The sequence below is a fragment of the Linepithema humile genome, chromosome 2, assembly GCF_040581485.1.
Source record: "Linepithema humile isolate Giens D197 chromosome 2, Lhum_UNIL_v1.0, whole genome shotgun sequence".
NCBI lineage: Eukaryota > Metazoa > Arthropoda > Insecta > Hymenoptera > Formicidae > Linepithema > Linepithema humile.
Genome location: NC_090129.1, coordinates 26,334,321 through 26,354,428, shown reverse-complemented (window position 1 = coordinate 26,354,428; position 20,108 = coordinate 26,334,321). Strand labels below are relative to the sequence as shown.

At 33.4% G+C, this 20,108-nt stretch overlaps 2 protein-coding genes and 1 long non-coding RNA gene across 4 annotated transcripts in view; 2 read left to right on the top strand and 1 right to left on the bottom strand.

The window, feature by feature from the left end:
• Positions 1–8,181, bottom strand: part of LOC136997950 (uncharacterized) — a 112,869-nt gene extending 104,688 nt beyond the window's left edge. For both annotated transcript variants that reach the window (XR_010888493.1, XR_010888495.1), the window contains exon 1: positions 4,616–8,181. This is a non-coding gene — a long non-coding RNA (uncharacterized lncRNA). The remainder of the gene's footprint in view (positions 1–4,615) is intronic.
• A 135-nt stretch (positions 8,182–8,316) lies between these two features.
• On the top strand, positions 8,317–14,974 carry LOC105667701 (uncharacterized). Its single transcript, XM_067349469.1, has 5 exons — positions 8,317–8,660; positions 11,136–11,222; positions 12,137–12,402; positions 12,862–13,081; positions 13,540–14,974. Exons 1-5 carry the CDS (start codon positions 8,469–8,471, stop codon positions 14,023–14,025), a joined length of 1,251 nt encoding a protein of 416 aa, XP_067205570.1. The 5' UTR covers positions 8,317–8,468; the 3' UTR covers positions 14,026–14,974.
• A 678-nt stretch (positions 14,975–15,652) lies between these two features.
• LOC105667879 (delta-like protein C) lies at positions 15,653–19,862 on the top strand. The gene is made up of 7 exons (XM_012359979.2): positions 15,653–15,956; positions 16,551–16,654; positions 16,933–17,089; positions 17,616–17,738; positions 17,992–18,122; positions 18,587–18,863; positions 19,205–19,862. The coding sequence occupies exons 1-7, from the start codon at positions 15,814–15,816 to the stop codon at positions 19,551–19,553; spliced, it is 1,284 nt and encodes a 427-aa protein (XP_012215402.1). The 5' UTR covers positions 15,653–15,813; the 3' UTR covers positions 19,554–19,862.
• The last annotated feature ends 246 nt before the right edge of the window (positions 19,863–20,108 follow it).

The following is a 20,108-nucleotide window of genomic DNA, read 5'->3' as shown; positions in this document are numbered from 1 at the left end:
GGAGAGAAGTGATATGCCAAGAATTCTTTAAGATCTCTCGAGAGCGAAGGAAGTGGCTGTTTAGAGTTTCAAAATCGCTTTTTTAAGTAACAAAAAAGTGTGTATACACAATAATGCACTTATAAAACCCTGTCATAATTATGTATGTATGTATATATATATATATATATATATATATATATACGACTCTCCTTGATATTTTAAGTCTTCCCTCGCATGACTAGCGGCATGATCTTAACCGCGGTGCGTCTTTAATGTTCCAATAAAAAGTGATACATTAAATTCTGAATGTGCCATCGATGCATCATATAACTGTCACGTCGAAGTAGAGTGTAAAGTTTACCGGGCAAAAAAATTATCTACCACACGTGATATGTTATAGATATATCTGCTATAATAGTATTGTATCATTTAAGGCTGTTATTTCTGTTATTTCACATTTCAAGCATATTGAATTATCCACACACACACACACATATCAATTATTAGAATCAATTACATCAATTATCAGAATCAATTATTACACAATTATCAGAAGCGAAAAAACGTATAAATGCCTTTCTTGTTTACGTATACATCAAAATAAATTGATCGTTTTCCTATTTCAGTACTCCAAAAATACTGAAAACTTTTTTTTATTATCCAGTATTAATAAATGTATGTATAATTCAATCTATATGTATCCTATTTTTGACGAAAACAGGCTTTACGACAGTTGATCAAAATTTGTAGCTATTTATTAATCTGCTGAAAAGAAATTTTTTGGTAACTAATTTATTTCAAATAGATACTAAAATCGACCGAAAAAATATTTTTATCGCGACGGCTGGTATCACGTTTTATTTCGGAAAGAAACGAGACACGAAAACGAAGGATCGTGTGCACTCCCTCCCTCTCTCACCGTATTGAAATTCAAATTAAAAATCCTGAATCATAAAATTATCTCTGAAAAACGAAAAGGCGAGCGAAACGCGCCGAGCAATTTTCAGGCAATTTGGTGGTGGGCTCAATCGCCCCTTTCCATGTTCTTCCCTTCTCCCTTCCATTCCCTCTGGACCTCCATTTGGAGATCCTGCTAGAAAATAATGACCTGCGCCGTCGGCAACCATATGGTCGCGCACAGAGGACGGTCCTCTCACTGAAAAGACGAAGTGCACGAGCGAAACGGATGTTTTTGCCTCTCTTTTAGATGATGGATTGACGCGCGTTTCTAAACGTGACAAAGCCAGAACGGAGATAAAAGTCCTAGAAATGCATCGCTGTAATTTTTCCGAATCACTCGATCAATCAATTCATTTTCTAACTTTTATACAAGAAGTACTCCAATAAAGAAATTATGAAATATATTTCAGACTAAAAATTAAAATTATAAAAATTTGTATAAAGCAACTCTTGAATTTTTGTGTAACTCGTTTCAAAAATTTTTGTGGAACTTCTCTTACATTATTAAGATGATAAATTTATGCTATTTCATAATTATGCCTCATATTATATATAAAAGTAAAGTTCTCTGTTATAATAATATATTTTTGTTATATTAAATTTATTATATACACAATTTCTTAATTATAATTTTAAAAATCAATTCACGTATTTACTATTATCCCAAAATAATCTTGCAGATTGCGATGGCACAAACACAAATAATTTATGTCAAAATAAAATGAAATCCCATCTGCATCCATCTTACCGAATTTAATTTCCGTCCCTCTCGCATCCAACAGCGTTCTATCTTTTCTTTTCTTTCCTTCCGTTTCTTTTCTCTATAAAATATGCTAAACGCCCGCGGAGCCACAGCGCTCTCACCGGCACTGTTATTTACGAATTACGAACGTTGTAAGCGATGGAGAAGCATAATGATCGCGCGATGAGGAGATTCGGCCAATTTCGGCGCTTCGAGCCTTAACGCGTAGTTTTAATGACTAGACCCGATATGTATCCTACTAGGGTTCCTAGGATCGATCTCGCTCGATTACCCATGACGTATTACTTTTCGATGAAGGTGAAGGATTATGAAGGATTCCGAATTATTAGAGTGTTCTGTCTAAAACTTTAGATAATCCGACCAGTGCGTCGAAAATCAAACAACTCATTTCCCAAAATCGCATTAAATCCGTAATTTTATGTCACGTATTCTCTATTTCCTTTTAATATAAAAATATTTTCATCTCGAATATATTGTGCATACATTTTAAATATAAAAAAATATTTTAAATTAGAGAAATAAGCTCCTTAATTTTTTTAATACAAAAGTGCATAAATAAAATAACTTTATAAAAGCAATTTATCATAGATTGTAATTATCTGTTTTAGATAAAGAATAAAATTTACCACGCTTTTTTTATATAAAAAAAACTTTTAGCGGTTTGTGCGGTTTTTGGTGACTTCTCTGCAATTCGGATTTTGCCTTTAGCGGCTGGGCAGCGCTGCCAAATAATTCCCCTTTTCATCGCAAAGTGGTGAATCCATTGAAATACACGAACGTATATAATTGCACATATGCATGTACGCGCAAACATTAGCTGTGTTACCTTTTGTGGGCGCCTTTGTCATGCGAGACCCGACATCGCCAGTGCAATCATGAGAGAGGCGTGCGGCAAATTAATGGCGTGCGAAGAACACGAAATGCATTGTTCTTTTGTGAATCGGCCAATTTAAAGATTTGCATGTGGCGCTTTAGATTTGTAGTTCGCGTTTATGTACGGACATCCGGGCACAACACTAGGTTATATAGAATACAACTTTTATATTCTGTATAATTCACTTTGACGGGTGTTCACAAATATCTCGACTCGATAAACATGTAATATTGAAATTAATCTTTTAAACTACATTTTACAATATGTGTGACATTGAGTTGTTCATTTATTTCAACAAATTCTTTCAGAAAATCTTGCTCCAAGAACTTTAGTCTTTTTTTCTTTCTTTTTCTTATGACCAATAATGGTTAATCAAGTTTTGTGGAAACGTTTTTGTTGATATTCTGCTGATATCGAAAGCGAAAGCGAAACCGTAGAAATTGCAGTACGTTTGATCGCAGTTTTTTTTCACGACGATTTCTTCAATAATCACCATCACGGGAAAAGGTCGAAAACTGGGAGTCACGGTACCCGTATAGGATCAGTGGCGTATAAAAAAATGCATATAAAAAAATCTTTAAAGAAAGGAACCAGAACATATAAATCTTTCCACCCTCGAAACGACTGAAATTTTCTCGATTCACCTTTAAAACTACCACCTCAAAAATTCCTAAAAATCTGTATTTTCCAAGCTATAAATCAAATAATTAGCAATTAGAGATGCTGTCTCACATATAAAGAGGAAGAATTTTTATTTACCTTCCTAGTTCCAATAAAACAAGCAATCAATGGCAATTTTTCAAAAAAGACAACAATGACTTCCGAAAGGCAATATAAATTTTATGAGGACAATAAAAAAAATATGTACCATAAGAAATATAAAGAAACCTAGAAAGATTTTAAGATCTTTAAAAGTTTTCTATTCTATAGCAAACGCTCTTTTCTAAAATAAGGGAAAACAATTATCGCAAAAACTTTAACTAATCGTTTAAATAAAAAATATGATTTTAAAATAACAAAAAAAAAAGATATAAAATAACAAACATATAACATAAAATAATAACCAATAATAAAAATATAGAATAATAAATGTAAGTAAGAGTAATTTCAAAATAATGAAAATATATTTTATTAATTTCTTCCTTCATCTTCCTTCATCAAGAAACCAAAATAATAAAAGACGACAATTACCCTTATTGCCCTTCTGCAAATAAAGAAGGCCAGTAGTCTTGAAAATACACCAAAGCTGTGTGTATATAATACCGCCTGTATTAATACTGTCTATAGTAATATACCAGTAATGCAGCGCGTTCACAATATAACACAGAGAGATGGGAGCTGCACGAAGAAAGGCGGAGAGTCCGTCTCCCCGCACGACAAAGTCGTAAACTCTCCGCCGGTTTTTGACCTGGCGGGTGATATAAATTCTGCTTTTTAAAAATTTGTCAAATGTAAGCAATTCAGTCGCTACCAATGTCCTCGTATGAGAAGGAAGGAGATAAGGCCCTAGGTGTCTCAATAGAGAAGCTCCCTACCATCACCTGTCGTTTAGAGAAACGTGTCTGCACCGCTGTTTATTCCGCTTCGCGGCACAAACGCGAAGGGAAACGAAGGGAAATACAATTTACAATGAAAATTTGTCGCTGCCACATTTGACGCGAAAACTGCCTTTCAAAACCTTTGCCTTCGTTTCCAATGAAATGAAACGGCCAGCATTTTACGCTTTGTTAGTCTCATCGGTCGAAGAATCTTTCGAATTATTGGCGAAACACGTGATTTATCCGGGATCGTCATGGAACGAATTTACAGAATTTCGCGAAATAATGGCCAATTTTTGAGAATGACGTACCGTAAATTCAATAGAATAATAAATTGCAAAAAAAATGTTGTAACATAGTTTTAGAACTTTTTTAAATATAACTTTTCAAAAATTTAGAGTTATATTAACATATTTTATTAATCGTGTAATGTATGTAAATTATATTTTATAGCCTCTTCACTATTAAAAAAAATAGTTTTTATGATAAATTACTCACCGTATTGTTGCACTGCTGTCACCCGATGCCACCCAGGCCTTCTCCTCCTCTCAGTGGTCCTCCAAGCACTCACACGCGTCGCACACATTGTTCATGTGCGTATTCTAATACGATAATCGCGCGACACTTTAAACTCCCGACACGCACTCACAAAACGAATGTATTTCGTAGTACCGATTACACGCACAAAATTTATCTGTAAAATATAAATACATTTACATTAAAATAATGTCTGAAAAACAATACTATAGTTATATAAGTTAGATGTAATTTAATTTTTATCCACTATATAAGTATCTTTAATTTATATGTGTAATCTAAAGCAGAAAATTTAAATAGAATGTCACAATATCAACTAAGTATTACTGTGCCCCGATAGTCAGTCGGTGATCATCAGTGAAATAAACACACTATCTAGATATAAAAATGTGATCTTATTTAATTATATATTTATTGTTCATAGATATAGGTCTGCGATAATAAAAATTTCACTGTGTACATGGAGAAAATTTTATATCAAAAATTACTATGTACGGCAATAACGCGAACCATGAAACCGAAAATTTTCACTATGTTTCACATGTGGAAAACAGTAAAAATTTTTATAATTCCTTCATGGTCCGCGGCTACGTACATAGCAATTTTCGATATAAAATTTTCTCCGTTGTACATAATAAAACAAACAAAACTCACTAGACAGCCAACATGATAATAAAGTAACATATGAAAAATCTTATGTCAATAAAATATAAAATATTCCTTTTTATCATTATGCCAATTTTACGAAACAATATTATGTGTATAAAGAAAGATTGTACCAAGATACAAAATGCGTACAGAAAATGCGGCTGCAATAAATCTACGAGAGCCGTAGATAAAATCTAAATCTCGATCACTGCTGATGGGAAAACGCGATTACGGTGTTTCGCTTGACGCCAACCGGAATTTCTCCGGTACGGTCTTTCAACTATTGCAACTTTTAGAAAAGACACACTCTCCGTAAAATCTTGGGACTCACGTAATCCCTCGTGTCCGCCCCGGATTACAGGACTGATAAACAGTTGCCGTTCGCAACAAACAGAAATCGTGAAAAATACGAGAAATGAGATAAAATGACGCGATAAAAATGTTCCTTCGTAAAAATTCCTAAAAAAAAAAAGAAAAAAATAAGACCAGATGCTACTAAAAATGTGAGCCATGGATTATAGAATCCTTAACAAACATATTTTGCACCTACAGCGAGAAGAAAATAAGAATGCTCGAAGAAAGAAATGAATGTTTTGACAATCTTAATTCTCAAATGTTAACAAAACAAAAACAAGTACGTGTGTTACAAAATAACAAAAAGAGCAAGTATGAAGCAAGAAAAACTTGATAATAAAAAAAGTGTGAATAAATAAAAGAAAAAGGAACTGGAAGGAAAAGATCTAAATAATTACCTAAGCCATAGAAGTTGTAGAACGTTTGTGTAATGATGCGTAACGATAGGAATTTTACTTATTATCATTATATAAACTCGAGATTCCAGATAATAAACAGAGCGTCTAATATATTTTATTTTCGTGGCCATAGTGATAAGACAACTAAAATGCAATAGTAATAATTCTAACAATTCGAAAAATCAAAAACGTTTATTAATTATAGAGAAAATTCTCCATAACTTTATCAATAACTTATTAATAACCTAAAAATAAATCATAAAAAAATTTAAATTAATAATTTTTTTTAGAAATTAATTCATAGAAAGTAAAATAAATCACGTGTTGCTTCACATCGTTTCGTTAAGAAATAAATCCTGAAATAATATTTCCATCATCCGCCGATTGCGCGCGAAGCAAAGCGGAGCGGAACTGACAGCCGTGCCTGGTCCAGGTGTGAAAAGCGCGGAGCACAATGAAATGTCGCTCTCGCGTCCACTGAAGGAGCACCATCCCTAAACTATGCCGCCGCCTAGATGAATAGATCGCCCCCCCCCCCTTTTCTATTTTGCCAGCAAGCGCAAGCACAAGAGATGCAACCCGGTTCTTTCTCTAACATATCCTTAACGTCACATACTTATATTTTGTCCCACAATCAAACCTCGAGGACAAATACCCTTATTTGTACACATCCTGTGCATTGTGACGTAGCGCGGAGCACCCAAGTCCCCCCGGCTTCCGGCGGGATAAGGCCTACTCCTTCGCTTCTCATTTTCCTCTCTCCGTACTTTATAAACTTTATTTTTCTTCTACGATTCTAAAGATGGTTAGAACAGCTCGTATACCTGCCGGATGGAGAGTAGGAAGAGAGAAAGACAAAGAAGGAACACGCAACGAATCTTCAAGGTAATATCAAACTTCGATGGGTGGGTCGATCATTTGATCCGCAACACGCCCTTTAAGAGAATCCCTTTTAAGAATCTATACTGGATCTTCTCCATCCTCTTTCTTACTAAATTTTCCGGAAGAATATACCCCGGATGCTGGATAAGCAGAACACGTAATTGCGCCTAAATTTTGTAAATATAATAGAAAAACTTGACTAAAACACAATGAGTTGGTCATTTTTTTCCGAGAAGTTCAAAAACAATGATTAATTACTGAGAAAATTCTCTATTACATTATTAGTAATATACATATAACAAATTATATTTATAAAGAAAATTTTCTATAACATTCATATCTAGAAAATTATTACTTTCTTTTTCAACTAATTTTGATATATTATATTATTTTTTTAAGAAAATAAAAGTTATGCAATATAAATATTTACAGTAGTTTCTTTACAATTAATACTTTTTTTCATTGAGGAAAATTCAATTATAAAAATCACAAATGGATTTCTTTGAAAAAAAGAGAAGAACTAGGTGCAGAATATCTTCGTAATTCAGCAAACATTGTTTTGTAGCCCTCGCATTATGACCGCACTCTCTAGAGCCTGTCATAATTATCCATGGTCCGTATGGTCGTGGACCAAAATGATCCACGATGCAAAATCCCCGCGCGGCATAATATCCAAAAAACGCTATCTTACTTCCGACTAACCACTTTTCTACCGCAATAAAAAAATAAAAAATAAAAAAATTAGCCATTTGACGGTTCTTGGACACGGTTCGAAATTGATTTTGCTCTCAGAACTGATTAAATTTCGTCTTTCGTCGCTCGAGAATAGAAAATTGAAGAATTTCCCGCCAAAATCATGAAATCATGAATTATATTCTATTTGAGAGAACTTTCATAAAAAACATCTGTTATTATTTCATGGAAACGTGCGCTTATGAAAGATTAGCTCGTTTCTAGTTTTATTTACTGTGCCTATTAAACAATTTCTTAAAATATTTGATCATTTATTTATATATTGCATTTTACAATTTATCTCTTAGCTTTAATTGACTATTTAGTTATTTATTTAATTCTTTTATTTGTATCTATTAATAAAAAAACATATTATTAAAAAAAACTTTGTTTTACAAAGAATATTCTAATCCTACTTATAAAATTTTTTCAGTATGGCCTATATTTCATACCGAGCCGAATAATTCGATCAGGAACTGGAACCTGGGGCAGGCCATATGCCAAGGGACGATGTGCAATTACGAGGGATGCTCTTCCCGGTAACCCGGTAAGAGTGGGGGCTCACGAAAATGCACGCAGGAGCATGTAGTGGGAGACAACTATATAAGGAGGGTCCAGAATGCCTAAAGGGCCACAGTCGTACCGAAATTTCGTTCGTGGAACCTGTACCCGTCGCCGTTGTGCCTGGCACGATTGGATTGTGTGAATATTATCTCAGAGTTTTAATTTTACAAAAAGACAAATAAGAAATTATTTTGTGGTGAAAAGTGAAAAACGAGATTCGTTCATTTTTTTTAAAGATGAAGATAATCGTGCGGTTTCTGCCGCTAATATTGTGCGCGACGTTGACTCTAGCGGTCAATAATTTGATTCAGTCTGAGGATATCGGATCAAGCATTAGAATCGCCCACTGTCGATCGATTTGTCAAATGACTTACATCGTCGACGGCGTGAAATGCACGAACGATACTGAAATAAATTATTGTTTACAAGTAAGTATAACTGTCTTATGATATACCGTTATCGATTTACATTCTAAAAGTTTTAAAAAATTCGATTTCTCCACATGGATAGCGTACGCGATAGTCGCATCAAAAAATTCCAATAAAAAACAAGATTTCTCATTTTTATTAACTTCAATAATTTTGAATAATTACAAAAATAATTTTCTAATTTGCACAATTTGTGACTTGAAAATACAAGAACGACGAATGCCAATTTTTTTGCCGACAATCTATAAATCTATTATAAATCTCATTGTTAAATTTACTGAGAGAAGTAGAAAATCACCAGGTGTGGTCGCTACCCCCTCAATACGGACAGATGAGAATTATAATTAGGGGGAATCATGGGGTACAGTGCGCACACGCGTGCGAGGGCGTTGCTCATTCGATGCTGCGGGGGGTGTCCATTAATTTCGTGGGATCCGCCGATTCCGTGTCCTGCGAGGACGAAAGGGCCGAATGTTCGAATTTACGCGTGGGTCCCTGTGACGAATGCGTCCCGAGGGAAAAAGAGGTTGGCAACGGAGAAACGCATTAGAATAACAGCCTGCCGAGAGAACGGGCAGGGGCCTTTAACAAACGCTATAGAACTGAGCGCGTTCTTCCTCTCCCCCAAGAGAGAGAGAAAGCGAGAAAGAAAGGGGCGACCCACCCACACACCGATAATGGCATAATGACTTTGAAAGAAGAAAAGACTTTTCGTAATTGTTTTATTTTCACAGATAAAATAATGTCGAAAAAAACGCTCGTTAAAGCAAAATAAATAATATTGTTAATGCATTATAATTAATAGAATTTCGAACACGACATAAAACAAGAAATGTATGAAATATAATGCATTCTCCATCCAGAGAATGGATCCTCCAGAATGAATAATCCAGAGGATATCCCAACAAAATATAACACTTTTTCCAACAAATTTAGAATAAATTTCATAAATCTTGTGTAAAAATAATGACAAAAATAATATCAAAATAGTTATGCATTTTTTTATATTAAATTATTAAAAATTTTTCTTTATTAATATGTTATTAAAACATATTTTGTCATAATAGAACATTAGAAACTATTTATAAAATAGTAACTTCCTAATTTCTCTCGTAATTTTTTTTTTGGAATCGTTCAGACTCTCGTTCGCTTTCGAGGCCGCCGGTCAGTTTCTCTGCGCGCCCATTTATCTCACTTTACGAGCTTATAGTCGCCAGACAGACGAGTCATTGATTTCCAGACAGGACTACGTGACACTGTTTGTTTTACGGCCCGAACCGAAGATCGTACCTCGATAACTCAGGTACGATCGTCGATCGATAAAGCACGCTAAGATTAACCGGTCTGATTTCGCTAAAGAAGTAAGTTTTCGGCGCCAGAAATTTGTTTGTTCAATAAAAAGTTACTAGGAAATGCGGTATATTTTCTAAGCAATAATGCAATCAGTCTTATTAATCAATTGCTCAGAGTTATCTTTATATACTTAAAACTATTATTTTCTTTTTCCTTTCATATGTTAGAGAATATTTATTATAACATCTTAATAAAAGCAGTACTTATTAAATATTTTTTTAACTTGTGTAATATCATTTTTAACATATATTTATAAAATTCTGGAAAAAATTCTAAATTTCTAAAAAAAAAAATGATACAAATGGAAAACACATCCCTCAGAGTCGAAATTTCTTTCGGTGCCAGTTAGCCAGTGAAACACGTCTCGGCATAGCTTTCAGGAAATGTCATTAACAGGAGCCCACGAGGGCCTGTCGTTTCTACGAAGCGGTCTTAGTGAGGGTACGCGTGACGCGGAGAAGGGTAATCGGGGATCGAAAAAGGGAGACAAAAAAAAGAGAGAGAAAGAGAGAGAGAGAGAGAGAGAGAGAGAGAGAGAGAGAGAGAGAGAGAGGGATAGACCACAAGAAAAAAAAGGGAATAAGAAATTTGGGAACAGGGCGAGCCCACTCTCGAGAATCGGTACCTCAATAAATATGAAGACAACAACAGCGACAGTGCCTGTTGTTGGCCGGGAACAGGTTGGAGCTAATTCAGTCCCCCTTTTACCTCTCCTGTCCTCCCTCCTTTTTTCCATCTTCCTCACAGTATTTCGCTCTCTTCCACGCTTCTCGTCTTCTCTTCCCTTCTTAAATCGCTCGATTCAACGTTTTTTATTCTGCCCTTCCCTTCTGCATCAAACTCCTTCCATATCTTTCCCCATCTAGTGGCTCCTTTTTCTTCTCACGCGTCCCATGTGTGCCGCGAAAGATTTTTGTTCGTTGCTGAATCTCTCTGGTTCTTCCCAGAGTTCTTCAGCTCAGAGTCTTTTAATGAATAAGAACTTAATGTTAAAAATTTGAAAAAATACAAATTTAAACATGCCTCTAAAAATTAAAAATTTGTAAAGTCGACAAAACCGATGTTTAAAAAGTCTATTTTTCTTAAATATACGTATGTTAATTTTCACTTTTTGTGTTACAGTGTTGGAGGCAATGTGCTATGTTCGGCATTATGGAAGAGGAAAACAGGCACGCTGTATGCAGTGCGTTCAAAAAACACAAAGCAATAGTGAGTGATATATATCTATTTACAGATTTATATATGTATATAACTATAGAATAAAGTTTTTCAATTTTTGCACACCAACTTAAGCATCTATCCCATATAAGAAAAATTTTGAAATATTAAATCAGGATAAATTTAATATATAATATAATATATAATCAACTTCAATATTTTTCTAGTTTAAACAAAAGTTTTATGGATGATGCTTTCTGCCGCCCACTCGTGTAATATTTTAATACAATATTATATATCCATTATATATATATATATATATATATAATGTATCGTTCAAAAGCATTTGTGCAAAGTCCTAAATCGTCATCTCAAGTTACTAAACTTTTCTAAGCGCGTGATATACTTCTAGCGCTTTGTTATGTCTCGAGGAAAAAGTTAAAAATACTATCAAGTACGGGAAAAATCTTAGCTATCATTCAGGCCTAACTTTTGAGTCTACGGAAAAAAGGAGACCTAACGATCTCACACAATGATAGGCTTAGGACGAAATCCTTGAAAATGGCTACCTGTCGATTTTCACAGAACATTCGTTCGCGTAGAAAACGGTAGCGTTAGTACAAAGATTGGAATGTCCCTCTCTCAAACACTTGAAAGGAAAAATTGGATCCTCTTTTTACATTCTTAAAATTTAGTTTATAAAAAATTACTATAAAAAATTGTCTTTTTGGATGATAGTAAAAGTAATTTGTCGTGAAATTTTTACTATTGCAAAATCTTCGTGGGATTATTGTGAAATGTTATTCAATCAGAAAAATATGTTAATATCAGAAAGAGATTCGATTATTATACTCAATGTAATCATTAAAATCTTACGATTATTCACGAGTTGTAAAAACCACTATACCTATTAATATATAAAATAGATTTAGTGCGCATTTGTCATTTTATGTCTTTTCTTACAGCCAAATTATGCGGGCATTCATACGGCATGTGTATTTTACGAAACTCGCGGAGCAGAAAAAGATAAATACGAACCGAGTAAGTTGCCAGCACCTGAAAAGTGCAAAACAATTCACATGAAGGATCACGACGTAGCCGTGATAATGCGCAAAAATATTAAAGGTAGATGGTTAACGGACAATTATTACTCCGCAAACGAAATATCTACACTTCCGGAAGGCGCCTGGATCATTGTCGCTAGTGAGGATGGCACGCTCAGACATTACAGGTATTATATATATACTTTCTTTATTGCGTTTTTTGCTATGAAAAGAAAATAGTGTTAGGCAAAAATACGAAAAATCTCGCAAACAAAAATTAATTTTCTAAGATATACATTTAAAAGTGCTGATTAAAGTCTAATAAATTTTATTATAAAGTATGATAGTCAAGTAAAATAATTCGTTTCAAAAGAACGATTTTTATAATTTAAAAGAATTTCTTTTCAAAGTCAAATTTCCGCGATTTTGAAGTTATTATTCTTAAACAAATCATGTAATTCTTTAGTTTTGTTAAATAAATCGATTTTTTTAACTATTCAATCTACAAAAGTATTGTGATTTTCATAATATAATAAGATACTATGTTATTTTACATTTATAAATTTTTTTGTACATTTTGTACATATTTTATTAATTTGTATTCTACAAAACTGTTATAATCATTATTATTATTGTTATTATTATAGTTGGGAAATGTGGAAACCTACACTGGAATCGCTTAAAGTGGGCGATCCCCTTTATCAAGCTCATATTACGTGGAAAGACTGGCACGCTCAATTGGAGCACCAACTTCAAAAAGCTTATCCTGAGCTTAAGCATAAAACCGGATTTTACCCATGGAAGAAGAAACCGTCATTTGTTGTCACCTGGCAGTACGAGACAGGAGATGGCATTATGGGCAATCAGGTAATTAGAAAGATTAAATGAAATCTATTTAAAACTAGTATCATATTCGATGTGTTAAAAAGGGAGCTTAAAGAATATATAGCATGTATTCGTTAAATTGAATACAAAAATCCATAATCAACATAAGATGAAAATAAACGATCTTAGAAATAGAAGCAACTTTTCATTTTAATAATAAAAATTAGTTCCTATTTTTTAGATTTTTGTATATGCATCTATACAATAACACCTAATATTTAAAAAATTTTTATTTTTGATATTGCTAACAAAAAAATTATTTTAAAAAATAATTTAAGATTTTAAATTTACTTGAGTTACGTACTTTGCCAGTTTGATTAAAAAATTCGAATTTAATATTATAAGTAGTATTGAAGCCGCATTAAGTGAAACTTAATATTGAAATATTGAAGTAATTTGTAAATACATATGGAATATACATATCAATCCCATCTCTATAGGTGACAGACAGTGAATCGGCGCACATCTCTTTGCCTTCTAACAGCAAATATTTAGTTAGGATAACCACCGATGATAGTCCTGGTAGTTATCCGATCGTCGTCAACACCCGCAGCCGATTCAGGAATATACTTCTCTGGAAGCCGATTGAACAATTTTGCAGTATATGGTGGTTTGTCATGTTTCCCGCGATTATAACTTTGCATATAATTATATTTTATATATTAAACGTCTTGTATCGACGTTTGTTGAGTAAACCAAACAGACTAGTGAACAATTTGGAGGAGGGACGCCTGCCGAAGAGGAAAGAGAAAGACATTGAAGTGACGAAGAAGAAAAGTGATAAAAATATATGGCAAGTGCAGAGCATCTTAAAAACAATTATAAATACAAACAAAAATTCACAGACTGCGACAAACTCACAAAAAACGAAGGCAAATTCGCGAGACATAAACGCGAACTTGCAAGACAAGAAAGCAAACTTGTAAAACGTAAACGCGACTCGGCAGCTGTATAAAGATTAAAGACTATATCGCCAAACCCAGGTAAAGAGTACAACTCAGGGATTTTATTTGCTTCGTGTAAAGAAGCACGGTCTTCCACTTGCGATTATAATGGAAAATTTGCAAAAGATAAAAACTAAAATCAAAGAATATTTCACATCCCTTTGTTGTGAAAACAAATTAAACCGTTTTATATGTTTCTTATATACATAGTCCATATTTTATCCATATCTTTCCAAAATGTAACGATCACGATTTTTAGAAAAGATTTTTTTTTCTTAAGGCACAAGAATCAATGAATGCAGGATAATATAATGTCTAGTGTGCAATGATTAGAAAAAAATATTTGCACAAAAAGATATTTCATCTTTTTTGCGACAATTTTACACGAAAAGAAAAATATCGCTGCAAATGTTTCTATCCAAATATTTTATTTTTACGTTACAATGTTGCGTTTCACAGCAGCATTTTTCTTCTTCCGGCAAAATTATCTCAAAAAAGAAAAAAATAGAGGGTACAAATATTTTTTTACGTTACGAAATACGTCGAGTATTATCGAAAACGACGTTGTTACAATGTTCAATAGTACTTTTGTAAAAATTTTGCGTCGTGCGTGAGAAGACAGAAGATCAAATGTACAAACTTAATAATAAGTATACGAATAATGAGTAACGAAATAACGATATTAGTCGAGAGATCTTATAAATATTTTGATATTTCTTTACGTTGCGAATAACACATAATAAACCACCACTGATTTAGCTCAATACAATGTAACGAATAGACTGAATTCCATAAGAGTTCCTATTACTGAAAATCGACAAGCGCGAGAAACTTTTAGTATTTATCTGTAAATAATACATAGCTGCAATCTTGTACAGTATTTGTATAATTGTATAATACTTGTATAAATTAGTGAAATAAATGCGTGTCAAGATCAATACAATTCGCCTTGTTTTACTATTTTATTCCAACATTTTAAAATATTAAATTAATTCTTTCAGAAATATTTTATTTCTTTATCACGATATTCTATAAATTTTTGTAAAAATATTTAATTAGAATATTGTATCAATTTTCAATTATTTCCATTACTTTCAACTATTCTCAAGAAAGTTTTTCTAAAATCCTAAAAGGACCATAGCGACCACAGAAAACGCGATGTTTGTCAATACTATTTTACAAATGTATAAACATGTATAAAATAATTCGATCTCTTTGTGAAAATTTTAAGTCAGCAAAAAATAAAAAAAAGTTCTTAAAATTATCTTTGAAATTTAAATACTCTTCATTTTTCATTAAAAAATTATTGTAATGTGTCAACATTTTTTTACTCAACATTTAAATCACATTTCTCTAGTTCTTTAAATTTTAACAGGCGTAATATAAAATTCAACAATTGAGTCCCTTGTCGAATAGAAGATAGACGAACAACGGGTTTTCTGTGGCTACTGGTTCTAAGAAGGGTTTTAAGAAGGCTTTCTCCAGAATTTTCAAAGATGTTCAGAATAGCTCTTCTTGGGGAGAAATCGTTCTCTCTTTCTCTCTCCTTTTATTCTCGACTGAACCTCGTTCACAAAGTACATTGAACTCGAATGACGAACTCACGATGAATCGTGAAAAAGTCAGAGCTGTACCAGGCGAACGTATGTCGTGACGCACACATGTGCATGCAGTGAAAAGTGTGCCGTGACCTCGAACAAGGTCCCGTTATCCTAGGCATCGCCTTGAACGTCTTCGTCCTCGCAGTCTTGGCTCGGAAGTCAAGCCAAGATGATAATACCACTGTTTCTCGCCTGCTTCCTCGTCAACTTTCCTCATCAACTCGCGCAATTGAACGTGAACAATGGACTAATCAAGATTGCCACGGTTTTCGGCGCCTCCGTATTACCCATCGGATTCGCCGCCGGGCCCAGGTACCGTAAATTATGATATCAAAATAGATTATACGAGCGATTTAATTAAAGATTACTCGAAAATGAATTACTCGAAATAATTTTTAAAAATAAATATACTTTCAGATTCTCTCTATAATTCTTTATTTTAAGTTCAAAAAAAAAGTATTGAAGAAACTAAATGTGTGTAGAGATCAATTATATTGTTCTATAAACTGCAAAATTGTGGAATAACTCGTTCACATTTAATAATTAAAATATTAATTTATAATAATATGTTTATATAATCAAAAATATTTATTTATTATATTGAAATTTTTCCCTTTTAAGATAGTGCAGCGTTCTTCAACTTTTTAATATTATAAAAATAAGCTTGAAAATATATTTTTTCAGTTCTATGATCTATTAGTTATTCGACGCATATCGCGCGATTAAAACGTAAGGAATCTGTAAAAAAGTATTCCCAATAGACGATGATATTTCGCAACTTCTTTGCATATTGATAACGAATCAGGAGATATTTGTGTCATCATTTCCTCAGATGAGAACGTAAGTTCTCAATATGTTAATTTACTGACTCTAGTCTATTAATATTTTATTAAATTTAATATTCAGATATGTTCCAAAATGGAAGAAGCAAGCATGCGAGATACCGGCATCCCAACATCCGAATTCACACTACATTTGCGATGAAGCTGGCGAAGTGAAATGTTTGCCAGGTATGTAAAATACGATATTATAATATTTAAATAAAACTCTCTCAATAAAATTTTATATTATATTAAAATAAATTATAAATGTATCAAATTAATTTAAATTAAATTAAATTAAGTTGAAGCAATAAAATTAAAAAAAAAAACAAATTAATACTAAAATAAAAAATGTTTTTTAAATAAGACATATTAGTAAAATCGTAAAAAATCACAAATAATTATAATTTGTATTGCGTTTCCCCAAATGCAATGATAGAAATGACAGAATATTGTTTAATTATTAGGATGGACCGGAGATCTTTGCGATGTACCGATATGCCGCAAAGGTTGTGATCCCCTTCAAGGTTACTGCCGACGACCAGGGGAATGTCGCTGCAAGCTAGGCTTTTATGGTGAATTATGCGACAAATGCGTGGCCTTGCCAGGGTGTCAGCACGGAAGGTATGATCGATCGATTGATAATAAAATACCGCGAGAAAGAGAAAGTATAACTAATGCGCATACAAATGTTTTATCAAATTATTTTTTATCAAGTTATTTTACTTTTTACAGTCTTTTTGAAGATTATACAAGATTGAATTTTTTACTTTTAATCAAAGATTATACTCTTTCAAATTCTGCGCGGATAATTTCTTTTCTACGTACCAGCAAAATTAAATGTAAAAATGTGACTATTTAAATTCATATTAAAGATAGTACGATAATAATTATGCTCGATAACAATGTAGCACCTAGACTGCCATAATGTGGTTCGATTTATCGTATCGCGCACGTATGCCATAAATTGAACGCCGCTTAAACAACATAGCCCAGATCAGCTTCGCTCCGCTTCGCTTTCACCTTGGGCGAGCGGACAAGCCTAATTTCCGTGTAACACGAAACATTTCCACGCTTAGAGTGGTCTCTCGTGACCATCGATCGATCGCATTCGACAGATAGACAAGCCTGACGTGATTTTCACTTTCAGGTGTAACGTGAGCTTCGAATGCTCCTGCGATCCCGGTTGGAAGGGCATGTTTTGCTCCGAACCCATCTGCGCCCCCGATTGCCTATCCAGTCAGGGCTACTGCGAAAAACCCGGCGAGTGCAGGTGATTTATTTGCATCCTTTTACATGCATGGACGCTTCATATTTTTACAGCTCTCGGTCCAGTAATTTTGATCGAAATTCATTTAATTACCGTTTTTTAATTAACGTCAAAATCAAAATGTTTGTAACAATATATTTAATTTATAAAATAAACTTATTTGCCTCTTGAAAAATAATACTTCTAAATATAAATATATTTTTATAATATTAAAAATAATGAAAAGAGATATTTTGATGCAACCATTTTTTTTCAGATGTCGTTTAGGCTGGCAAGGTTCTAAGTGCAAACAGTGTGCGGTACTTCCAGGCTGCGCCCACGGGACCTGTCAAGGACCCCTAGAGTGTCGATGTGATCCAGGCTGGACCGGGCTGCTTTGTCAAACACGTAAGTCTACGTCCGAGACAAGAACAAACAGACAGCCTTCCCCAAAATAAACGAAAACGTGACTATCAACAAAGATCGTCTTATTTTTCTTTCACTTGAAGAGAACTAAAACGAAATCCTTCTTCTAAACATACACAAAGTATTTAAATAATTTTGATAACATATAAAAATATATATAACAAAATTTAGGACTGGTTAAAAAAACATATCTAAAGTCACGTATGTTTGCCGATCAAATCTTTTCTTGGGATCGCCGGAAATAAATACGGTTTTCTATTTTTAACAAGCAAACATGGTAAAATAGATAAACATTGCATTTATGCTTATTTGTAGATTCTACGAAAATTAAAAAATTATATTTACTATATTAAATAATTATAAATAAATTAATAAATTGACTATAATGATATTAACATTGTAATACTCTGATTTTATAAACTAATGATATAATAATATACTGCTAGCAATCTGCGCTCAAGGATGCAGCCGAGAATACGGTGGCTGCAGGCGACCAGGTACATGCAGATGCCGCGTCGGCTGGACTGGCCCAAATTGTACCGAGTGCGTGCCCTATCCCGGATGCGTACACGGCTCATGCAAACGCCCGTGGGATTGCCGATGCGAACCCGGTTGGGCCGGAGATCTATGCAACGAGAAGCTCACCTATTGCGACGAGCATCCCGGCATCTGCCGGAATAACGCTACTTGCATCAGCATGACCCACGAGGATGGCAATTATAGGTAAGATTAATCGACACATTTGATCCTATCAAAGTTGTGAAACGATAGCGAAAGTAAATGTAATTTGCAGAGTATGGCAAATATTTTTTTTTTTTTTTTTACAAACATGATTAATACAACGGCACAATTTTGTATTAATAAAATAAAATATTTAGTGTATATTAATAAAATTAATAATATTCTATTACTATTATTATTAATAATTTTACTGCGAATTTAAAGTTAATGCATTAATTTTGTTTGAATTAATATTCAATAAAAAGAAAAAATTTCTCGCAAGGCATTTAAAAAATTATGTATTGCATTAAAAGTTTTCTAAAACGTATACGCTTCTTTTACAGATGCATCTGTCCTGTAGGCTACATGGGTCGGCAATGCCAGATAAAAACTATGATACCATCAATGGATCTGGTACCACCGACACCTGATACGACCTTAGAATTATCGCATGAAATTCAAGGTCTTGCAGATAAGCCTAGTATTGAAGAAACATCGAACGAGGACAAGCACGACGAGAAACCTGTCAAAGAAGAAGAGCAAACCGCGGAACCTCTCGGACCCATCGTGATAACAGATCCACCGACCACTACTATCACCACTACTACCATGGATTCGGCTGCTACCGCCGGAAAATGGCCCACAGAAGCGGCAACGGAATCAAGCGAAAGGGACGACGAGAACGAGACATAAAAAATGATAAACAATAGTAACCTAAACGTAGATTTGGTTATTTATTTATTTATTTATTTATTTCAAATCGCGCTCAACAAAACTGTTTGATGAAGACAGGGTGCCTCGAAAATAATTTATTTTGTTTTATTATTTTACTACAAAAATTATGTTAAAAAATAATTCTTTTGTTTTATAATATTGATTGATAAAAAATTTCAATACTTTATTGTATCGGTTTATCGTATGTATCGGATTATTGTATGTATAATTATAAAGTATATGTGTATGTCTACACAATATTATGTTTTTCAAGGTGTTTATTGGAATTTATTTCGTATAGAATTTTTCAAGACTTTTTTACTAACTTCTATGGTTAATAAAGTATAAAATAAAATAGCAAATTTTGTTGTGTTATTTTATCATATATATATATATTATATCTTGTAGAGAAAGGGATGCATAAATTAAACAGTCATTTTCTGCTGACATTTAATTCTACTAGTACTTCCTATTCACGCCCGCCCTACAACCTGAAGCATATTTCTCATGCTATCTGGCGAATTTCTTTGCTAT

What these genes read in the sequence shown, in the direction of transcription:
- LOC105667701 (XM_067349469.1), top strand. Translation starts at nt 8,469, where the DNA reads ATGAAGATAATCGTGCGGTTTCTGCCGCTAATATTGTGCGCGACGTTG. An exon ending in TCAAAAAACACAAAGCAATA is followed by an intron (nt 11,223 to 12,136) that starts GTGAGTGATATA and finishes CTTTTCTTACAG; the next exon opens with CCAAATTATGCGGGCATTCA. An exon ending in GGCACGCTCAGACATTACAG is followed by an intron (nt 12,403 to 12,861) that starts GTATTATATATA and finishes TTATTATTATAG; the next exon opens with TTGGGAAATGTGGAAACCTA.
- LOC105667879 (XM_012359979.2), top strand. Translation starts at nt 15,814, where the DNA reads ATGATAATACCACTGTTTCTCGCCTGCTTCCTCGTCAACTTTCCTCAT. An exon ending in CGGGCTGCTTTGTCAAACAC is followed by an intron (nt 18,123 to 18,586) that starts GTAAGTCTACGT and finishes ATATACTGCTAG; the next exon opens with CAATCTGCGCTCAAGGATGC. An exon ending in CACGAGGATGGCAATTATAG is followed by an intron (nt 18,864 to 19,204) that starts GTAAGATTAATC and finishes CTTCTTTTACAG; the next exon opens with ATGCATCTGTCCTGTAGGCT.